General features: G+C 39.9%; 1 protein-coding gene across 1 annotated transcript; it reads right to left on the bottom strand.

Moving 5' to 3' along the window:
• Positions 1-6490: 6490 nt before the first annotated feature.
• LOC120786491 (gastrula zinc finger protein XlCGF8.2DB-like) lies at positions 6491-9329 on the bottom strand. The gene is made up of 3 exons (XM_040121964.1): positions 8700-9329; positions 7955-8078; positions 6491-6837 (listed from the first exon to the last, which is right to left on the bottom strand). Exons 1-3 carry the CDS (start codon positions 9327-9329, stop codon positions 6491-6493), a joined length of 1101 nt encoding a protein of 366 aa, XP_039977898.1.
• Positions 9330-10219: the final 890 nt, after the last annotated feature.

Here is a 10219-nt window from a genome sequence, read left to right as displayed (position 1 = left end):
AGAGAAACCATTCAGTTGTTCAGTTTGTGGTAAAAGCTTTACCTGGAGGCAAAGCTTCAATAATCACATGAAATATCATTCAGACACAACTACAGGAATGAGCTAGAGACACACTGTGACAGCAGCTAAATCTAAATACTTCTCATGCTCCACTTGTCTTAATGGAAAGTTATGTAAGAGACACTACTGCCGCTGCTCTTTGGCTCAAACTCTGATTCATCATTTCAGTGTCATTGTCATTTCAATATTATCACTTAATAGAATAGTTCACAGTTCACAGGTTAAGAACTTGAGAAGTTAAGATGCTGCCTATTTTCACATCTTGACACACCTGGCCAGTCCCTGAGAGAAGGGGGCGTGATTGCTGGATTGTCTCTCTTGTAAAAAGAGAAGTTGTCGGACACAGCTCACCAATTCTGACGTCAGAGGAACTTTCAGATGTGGTTAGATAATCTGAGAAGCACTACGGATGAAGTTTTCTGAGACCTTGAGGGTCTCTGGAAAGTACTGAAGCAAGAAAATCTATACGTTTGTCAAAAAGTTGTGCCTTATTTAGCTTAGAAAGCTGAGCGTGAAACTGAGAAGAGTCCTAAAGAGACCCGAAGACAAACAACAGTTGAGTTCACAGCATCAAGACAAATTGTGACTTCATGAACGACGATGTTGTGGCCAGATGGCAGAGCAGTAGACCAATAGTATTGCCTCTGCCATTGTTGCTTAGAAGTAGAGGTGGGCAAGATGGAAAAAAACTCTACCACAATATGCAACTTTTTAACCGCAGTACTAATTTATGTTAAGAATTATGTGAATCCAAAAAAAAAAAAAAAAGATGCATTTAGTGATAAAGGTGGGAATGTCTGCTAAATATCTAAAGAATTAAGGTATTTAATCACAGATGCAACAATACTGTAAATCTGAAACTGCCATAAAAGTACTACTCGTTGATTTGCCCACGCTGGACTAATACAGCCAGAGACAGAAACTATGTAGCTGCCATGGTATAAAAATCTATGGGAAGATATCCAAGGGTTAATAAAACTGTTGTCTCACAGTATGTAATGACATATCGCCTAATATCCACATGTAATGTATAGAAATTTCTTATAACTTTTCTCAGTTTTTGTGAATGTATAATATACTTTATCTGTTTAATAAGTAGAATGATGATTCTATGTTCTGTACTTTTTCTTTTTCCTGTATCATATATGGATCAGTCTGTCAGGTGTTTGAGTGTATTGAATCTGCATTGTAACCACCAAGAAGGATGATAAAACAATCATTAATGTCAGTTTATGATTCTATGTATCCTAATGTTTTAGGTTGCAATCAGTAAAGTTTATTTTAGAAATCTAGGTCTTGTTTCTTTGTTGCTTCAGATGTCGCGTTGTCAACACAAACAGCAGCAAAACAAGCTCAACGTTCTGCATTTCACCGGGAAATCTATGAAATCCACGGATGTGTTGATACTTTATCCTGCACTGAATTCAACTAAAGTAATAAGAAACTGAAAATCTTTTACAGTCTGAAAATGTTGCTCTGTTCTTTTCTTAAACATTAGAAGGCAGAACAATCAACACAGAAAAGGCCAACAGTTTAATTTCCTTTTCCCCAAAAAACAGTATAAACATATGTACAAACCACACTGATCATAGCCGGGTTATCTTTGAGGTCAGAGACAACAGCAATGTGTGTTGACCTACATTAACATTTAAAGCAGCATGTTAATCTTGAGAATAAGACCTTTTTTAAAACTCCACTCTTCACAATATACTAATCTCCTGATGCTGAGAGGCATCAACCGGCTGAATCTAACACCATATGAAGTGCCCAGTTAGTGTATATCCACTTTATTCAATTCGAATGAGGATGAAATGTAAGTGCTTGAAAACTGGTGAGTAAGCACTGAGTGATTTAGCTGGATTTCAAAGTAAATAACAGATCAGGACATAAGTGCTGTGAATAGTTTTAATAAAAACAGTAACAATATGCTGAATCTATATGTAAAAAAAGTCTCTGTTGTAACAGTAAATATGTATTTACTTTAATATGCTTGTTTGTGTCCGACTGAGTCACAGCAACACCAACTTCAGTAAAGGTTTGGAATATTTATTTTGAAACAGACTAAGACTTTACATCTAATAGGTGAACATCCATCTGGTCTGTGTGATCAGTGTCAAACAGAGGAGTCAGTAGTTCACAGGTTATGTCAGAGCTAAAAGTCTAAGAAAGACACTAAGGCCACTCAGTCAGCAGGAACTGGAAGATTTCAGTGTTAAACCCTGAATGTTGGAGCAGGGAGTAGTGTCAGTTTAGTTGAGAGATACTGGATTTATTATTATCATTATCATCAATAATGTTATAAAGGGCTAACTAACTGTTACATTACACCTTGACATTTTGATGTGGTACCTGGATTGAGCTGTGCCTCTCTCTCTCTCTCTCTCTAGCCAGGTTCTGTTCAAGGTTTCAGTTCAAGTTCTTGCTCATGGGGGAACATTGGGTCTCTAACTATAACTATAAAGAGTCCTGGTCTAGACCTGCTCTACATGAAAAGTGCCCTGAGGTAACTCCTGTTATTATTTGGCGCTATATAAATAATTTAATTGAACGTTTGTTGCCACCTGCAATTAAAGAAGAGGCGGCAGAATTTAATTTGAACACAAACAAAGCTGGACCTAAAAACAACCATGGAAGCTTCCTGATGCAACAGTAGCTTTTACATCACTAGATAAGAATGACAAAGATGAGTTTATTTAAATTCACATAATTAAGGCCTATGATCTACACAGATGCTTCAAAGAATTCAGTCAAACAAAACAAAAAAAGTGGGAACAGAATCTGATGGATTATTAGTTCACAGCAGAAATGCTTGCAATACTATTAGCATTACAGTGGATAGAAGAGGTCATTCAGACCATTTTCATAGAGACAAGAATTATATAGAATTCAAATGATAGGACTCAGTTTATTATTAACATGGATACCAGCACATATTGGAACTGAAGGAAACGGACTAACAGAGAAAGTTGCAAAAGGAATCACAAGAAGAACCATGTTGAGTTTACCTTTAACTTTAGTAGAACAGAGTCGTCTTCATTCTCCAGTTAAACTCTCATGTCATATTGACGATTTATGCTGATCAATCTAGTATTTTTGAACCAGGAAAATCTCAAGATCAGCTTCAGTCGTTCACTTCCTGACCATGTTTGGTCTCCTCATCTCCCCAGACCTGCCATTTTCCATCTGCCCAGCAGATGTCCCCGTACTCTGTCCCCATTTCCACTTGCCAGACTGTTTTGCACTTGACATCATCTGAGTTTCCCTGCCAAATATCACACCTGAACCCAGTTCCCTTATCGCTTAAGACACTATATACCTGCCACTATCACCAGCTCATTGTCAGTTCATCTGGTTCTGGTCCCTAGTTTTTCCTTGTGCATCTGCTACCTTTTGTTTCCAAGTGTTTTTTTCTTTCTAGCAGAGTTGGTCACCTGTTGCCCGATCCTTCTTGTTTACCTGCCTGCTCCTCCACCTGTCTGCCTGTAAGCCCGTACTCTCGTTAAAGCTACTTCACTGCATCATCCTGTCTTTTGTGTCTGCGTTTGGGTCCACCCTGCTTGTGCTGATTCCATTCAGTATTTGGGTCAAGTAGCTCATGAAAAATAAGGTATGTCAGATGTAAAAGGCTGCACATGTTTCAATATGTCAGATGCATATTTAACAAACATTTATGTCAATATAAGCATCTGATGTGACTGAGCATCAGCAGATTCCAAATAAAAAATTTGATCTTGATTGGGACTTCCCTGTCCACAGGCCTGGTTGAAATTATTGGCATGAATGATGGTTTACCGCATAAAAAAAAGTGGCTGATTGTTTCAAGTTTCTTTTTCACAATGGCGATGACAAGAGCTGTTTGAGAGCATCAGAATTTATATCATCAAAAAACATCATTCAAAGCCTACAAGTCTGTTTCAACAGTTCATAATGTTAAAGAAGTTTCAGAGTCATGAAACTGTTAAGACTCTCCCAGGACATGGCGCTAAGAAGAAACTCAGAAGTCTGCAAAGGTTGATCCGGATTCTGGAAAAAAAACAAAAAAAAAAACGACATCTAAAGAGCTTGAGGCTGCTCTGGATCAATCTGGAGTGGTGGTATCAGACTGTACCAGACACTACACACTAAACCAAGTATGGCTCCATGGGTTAAGGCCAAGGACACTCATATCTTTAGACTGGACAGAGGACTGCAGTCACTAATGTTCTGACACTTTAACCAAGCAGAAAACCACAGGAGGACTGAAACCACTTAACCAGACCTGAACAGCACAAGAAGCAAGTTTGTATTAAAACTTCAGTCTCCCATTGTGTCTGTACAGTACAGGGACACCACACATTTCCACACCAGGAATTGAACTGAGTCACAGAACTCAGGGGTTTCCGCAAACACGAAAACTTTTCTTTAAAAGCATTTCTTTGATTTCTTTTCCATTTTCTTTCAAACTCATGTCACATTTGGTTCTAGGAACACAAAGGAAAGGACCCAAGTGCAGATGCCAGAGACAGAGCTAATGTAGTTCAGTAATTTTATTTTTAAAAAGAGGAACAAAGGCTTACAGCATGGTGTGCAGGGAAGGGTCAAAACCAGAGAAGGCAGTCCAAACAGGCAAACAAGTCCAGAAATTCACAGGCAGAAGTCCAAAGACCAACAAACAGGTAAACGGTCACAACACAGGTAAGGCAGGCAGGCAGGCAGGCAGGCAGGCAGGCAGGCAGGCAGGCAGGCAGGCAGGCAGGCAGGCATCAAGACATGATGCACACACCAACATAACATTCTGAAAAGGAGCGAAGGAAGTGAACTGGTATATGTAGTTCAAGGCTGATTAGGCAATGAGGTGCAGGTGGGGAGAGCTCAGGTGACTACAGGGCTGTTGAGGAGTCCGAACAGGTGTGTGGACTGGAGAGGCAGTCAGGTGATGAGAGAAGGAGAGAAAGTCTGAGGACATCTGGTGGACAATGAGAGAAAGGCAGGTCTGGGGAGTTGAAGGGAAGAACGTGCCATGGGAGAAGTGAGCAGGGGCTGGAGACAGGGGCCGAGGGGAACTGAGGACCAGAGTGTGACAATCACCAGAATTCTTGTATTTTACAGCTCAAGTAATGTAATAATCATTTGTTCATTAAATAAACAATGATTAGTTAAGAAATGAAGAACCGGCTTTGTTACTTGTTCCTCTGGCATTAGGAAATCATAATATTAGCTTATTTATTCTTATGTGTCCTCTACTCCGTTCAGTTTCATTCATGGGGAGTCACGTGGGACCGCTGACCAAGATGGCCGCCTAAAACTAACCTCCCGAAAAATGACCCAATATCAATAGAAATTCAATAGAAATCTCCACTACATGAAGAATAACACTGGGTGAAAGGGTGAAGAAGCATTGTGCTTCAAACCAAGGTCTGCTAAACAGGGCATTAGCTATGCTAACAGCAGCACACCAGCTAACAAGGCAGCATCCTCAACAGTGGAAGTTTGCACACCAGCTATCACTACAAACGCGCTGACAGAGCTCCAAGCAACTCTACAAAAGGTAACGCACGAAATTACTTAAGTTAGCAATATCCTAACAGACCTGCAGTCTAATGTTTCATCAGTTAATTCATCTCAGGCTAAAATGAAGAACGATGTCACTGCCGTTTAAACAATAAAAACTAAACCTGCCTAAGATTCAGTGTCATATACCAATCTTATTTAATGTCAGTGAATAGGAACATTAAAAGAAACAGAAGCTAATGTTCAGTTTAGTATTTTATTTTATTAAAATACGAAAAAATAATTCCATTGAATATAATATATTGCGTTTCACAGGCACTTCAATGTAGAGCTACAACATGAAAGTTTTTTTGAGGGTGATTTCCGGGAAAAATGGTATAATGATGCTAAACTTTTGTCAGTGGCACAGTTCAGCCTCATTTGCTATAAGTTCACAATTCACAACATTTACATTCAGCACAACACAGTAAGGAGAAAAATCTATTTAAAAAAAACATGATGCTCATTAAACATTTTATGAATGCTTGAGATGGATACTGTCTTTCAAAATAAAGTTTATCTTGTAAATTATTCCCAGCCCAAGGTCCTCAGTTAGAAAACTCAGCTTTTCCAGGTTAAGAAAAGACTCTGTGGACGCTGAAGATTGTACATCTAGATGGTCTAGTTTGACAGTAGTTACAAACAGGATGAAGCTTTTCACAGAAAACCACCAGGAATCATATCCATCTTTCTCTGTGTTGTTAGTGAGGTTGATCAAGTTAACATGTATAGATCCCACGGGTGAATATGTAATTAAATATTCAAACTACAATGCACAGATGAATGTTAGACAGGATCAGTGAGTCCAGTTCATGTGGCAAATGTATTGAAATCTTTTACCACACTCCAACTAAATGGTTTCTTGTTGAAATTATATCCTGTTTCACTTTCAGAAAGTTAATTATTTTTGAAAGAGCTGAACTGAAATTTTGTCGTCAGCATCTGGTTGTAAATGTGTGTCTGGATTTGAGTTCCTGGCTGGTTCTGGTCCTCCACAGTCCTCTCCATCAGCCTCTGTCTCCATCTGTTCAGTGGAACTGCTGGCTGGAGGCTCTGCCTCTTTGTTCTCCTCAGTCTGACTCTGATGAAGCTGTGAAGTCTGAGGTTTCTCTTCATCATCTTCACTCTTCATGCTGCCAGGATTGAATGGGAACTTGGTGATATCGGGCTCCAGACCTCCAACTTCCTCCTGTTCCTCTTTAATACGTGGGGGCTGTAACTCCTCCTGCTTTGCCTCCTTCTGTGCACCTGTATGGAAAACCATATGTTGTTCCAGACCTTCTCTTTGTGTAAACTGTTTACCACAAAATGAGCAACTGAATAGTTCCTCTCCTCTATGAATTCTTATGTGGATCTTCAGAAGGTGATTGTTGAAAAATGTTTTACCACACTCAGAGCAGCTGAACTGTTGTCTGCCAATATTACGTGTTGTATCCCTCTGAGTGACTTCATTATGTTTCAGAGAGTTTAAACTTGATAGAGGTTTCCTGGTCTCTTTCCAAAAATCACTGTCAACACTGTCGTCACTCTGAGGGTTAAAAGACCCTGAAGCCTTGTCAGTATTGCATCCCATGTCACTTTCAAAGACTACATCTTTTATACAGTTTGAACCTAATTGACTTCGCCTAAACTTTTTCCAAAAGTCACTGTCATCAGTATCAGGTTCAGAAAAGTCGAAAGTCTGGTCATCAGTGTCTGGATGTAAATGTCTGTCTGGATCTGAGTTCCTGGCTGGTTCTGGTCCTACACAGTCCTCTCCATCAGCTTCAGTCTCCATGTGTTCAGTGGAGCTGCTGGCTGGAGGCTCTGCCTCTATGTTCTCTTCAGTCTGACTCTGATGAAGCTGTGAGGCAACTGAATTTTCCCTCCTTTCCGTGGACTTCCATATGTTTTTCCAAATATTTTCTCCATACAAATTTTTTATCACAAATTGAGCAACTAAATTTTCTCTGTCTGGCATGGAATCTCAGGTGTTTAATTAATGACTCACTGTCACTAAAACCTGTGTTACAAAGTGGACAGCAGAGAGACTTTTCTCTGTGACATGTCGTGTGAAAAGTTAAACTGTCACGCCTGCTAAATATGTTACCACAGTGAGAGCAGCTAAACAATTTATTGGCAGTAATCTGTTCCTCACTTTGACTTTGATGAAGCTGTGAGAATGCACCAACACACTTATGGTTATTGAGTTGAAAATGCCAAGTGAATCGTCTCTTACAAAAACTGCAACCATAGTGTTTCTCCTTTACGTGGCCTTCCATATGTTTGGTCAGATTTCTTTTCCATCTAAATCCCACACCACAAATTGAGCAAATAAATGGTGACTTCAAAGTATGGATTCTCATATGTGTAAGTAATGACTTACTTTCACTGAAACCTGTGTTACAAACTGAACATCGTAGAGACTTTTCCCCTGTGCGACACATCATGTTTAAACTCAAGCTTTCACGCCTGGCAGTAATCTGCTCCTCAGTTTGGCTTTGATGAAGCTGTGAGAGCACACCAACACACTTATGACTTATGCGCTCTGACTCCAAAGTAAATCTTTCCTCACAAACAATGCAACTGAGTAGTTTCTTTCCTGTATGGACAGATATGTGTCTTGCCAGAAACCCTCCTGCAGAAAATCTCTGCCCACAAAATAAGCAAATAAATGGTTTCTCTCCTCTACGATATATCCTCTGTGTTTGCAGAGTGTGAAAGTCATCAGATCTTTTATGACACTCGGAGAAGATGATTGTTTTCTTGTCAGGATTACGGCCCCCATCCCTTACAGAGACTTTAAGATCGTTTAAACTTGACTGCTTTTGACAGGACTGTCTGGTCTTGGGTTTAATTTTAGCCTTGTCTTTGGAACAGCTATGTGCTTTCTTGCTAGCTTTGCAAAATTTATCACTTACAAAGACTTTTTTATTTCTCTGTCTAGTGAAACCTGCCTGATGTTGTCTGATATTTTTCTGAAAATCAATGTCAACACTGTCATCGGTCTCAGTAGATGGTTTAGTCTTTCTATTCGGATCTGGTTTTAAACATCTATCTGGATCCAAGTTCCTGGCTGGTTCTGATCCTTCACAGTGCTGTCTGGTAAGGCCTGTTTTGTTTAGCTTTACCCCTGAGTGGACTGCCATGTGATGCATCATGGTTTCCGTTTGTGAAAATTTTTTACCACAAACTGAGCAACTGTAGGGTCTCTCTCCTGTGTGGCTTCTCATGTGTATCTTCAGTTGGCAATTCCACAGCAGTTGTTGACCACAAACTGTGCAAGTAAACAGTTTCTTTCCCTTGTGCTTTCTCATGTGGATCATCAGACGGGCAGTGTTAGGAAATGTTTCATCACATTTGGAACAGCTCAGTGGTTTCTTGCTTTTTCCACTGTGAAGCTGTGACGATTCACCAACACACTTGGGATTTTTGTGTTGTGTAGTGTTCCTGCACTTTTCGTAAACCAAACTGCAACTAAGTGGTTTCACCGTTGTGTGGGTTAACATGTGATATTTTAAAGGTGATTTGTGTCTAAATGTTTTACCACAAACTGAGCAACAAAATGGTTTCACCCCTGTGTGGATTAACATTTGGTATGACAGATTTCCTTTCTGTCTAAATTTCTTACCACAAACTGAGCAACAAAATGGTTTCACCCCTGTGTGGATTAACATTTGGTATGACAGATTTCCTTTCTTTCTAAATTTTATACCACAAACTGAGCAACTGTAGGGTCTCTCTCCTGTGTGGCTTCTCATGTGTAAGTTCAGTTGGCAATTCCACAGCAGTTGTAGACCACAAACTGTGCAAGTAAACAGTTTCTTTCCCTTTTGCATTCTCATGTGGATCATCAGACGGGCAGTGTTTGGAAATGTTTCATCACATTCGGAGCAGCTCAGTGGTTTCTTGCTTTTTCCACTGTGAGGCTGTGACGATTCACCAACACACTTGTGAATTTTACATTGTGTAGTCCTGCTGAATCTTTTGTTACAAACACTGCAACTAAAAGGTTTTATTCCTGTGTAGGTTAACGTGGTATGACAGATGTGCTTTGTGTCTAAATTTTTTACTGCAAATTGAGCAACTAAATGGTTTCTCTCCTGTGTGAATTCTCAAGTGGTATGAAAGATTTCCTTTGTGGCTGAATTTTTTACCACAAACTGAGCAACTAAATGGTTTCTCTCCAGTATGAGTTCTCAAGTGGTAGTCCAGTCCAGCTTTTGCAGTATAACATTTCCCGCACAGTGAGCAACTAAAAGGCTTTTCTCCTGCATGAGTTCTCATGTGCTGGTTGTGTCAATCTTTCAGATCCTGAAAACCGGGACATTTTCCACAGAGTCAAAGAAAACACAGCACGCTGGTGTTTTGTTTTTATCGGTATTTAGACCTGGCTGACATGTTTCCTCGGCTCCTGTAGCGACAGAACATCCATACAGGCTAGCAGCAGTCGGCCAGAATGAACCCCCACGACCCGGAAACAAAACACAACCTCCGGCAACACTCCCGGCCTTCAGAATAAAAGTGGAGAGGTTTAAACGTTTTTAAACTCCTTGTACCGAGCATTCATCAAGAAATCATTGATAACTCTTATGGGGCTAGTTATTGATCAAGACTTCCAGCAGTTGACTTGAGACAGTTTTCTATGGGA

The sequence above is a fragment of the Xiphias gladius genome, chromosome 24 (genome assembly GCF_016859285.1).
Source record: "Xiphias gladius isolate SHS-SW01 ecotype Sanya breed wild chromosome 24, ASM1685928v1, whole genome shotgun sequence".
NCBI lineage: Eukaryota > Metazoa > Chordata > Actinopteri > Istiophoriformes > Xiphiidae > Xiphias > Xiphias gladius.
Note: the sequence above shows the minus strand (reverse complement) of the source record. Positions and strands in the feature narration are given on the sequence as shown.

Excerpts from the sequence above, each read along its gene's own strand:
- LOC120786491 (XM_040121964.1), bottom strand. The coding sequence starts at position 9,329 with ATGAGAAGCCACACAGGAGAGAGACCCTACAGTTGCTCAGTTTGTGGT. Across the intron at positions 8,079-8,699 it reads ACATGGCAGTCCACTCAGGG|CTTCATCAAAGCCAAACTGA; the intron begins GTAAAGCTAAAC and ends GTGCTCTCACAG. Across the intron at positions 6,838-7,954 it reads TAACACAGGTTTCAGTGAAA|GTGCACAGAAGGAGGCAAAG; the intron begins GTAAGTCATTAC and ends TTTTCCATACAG.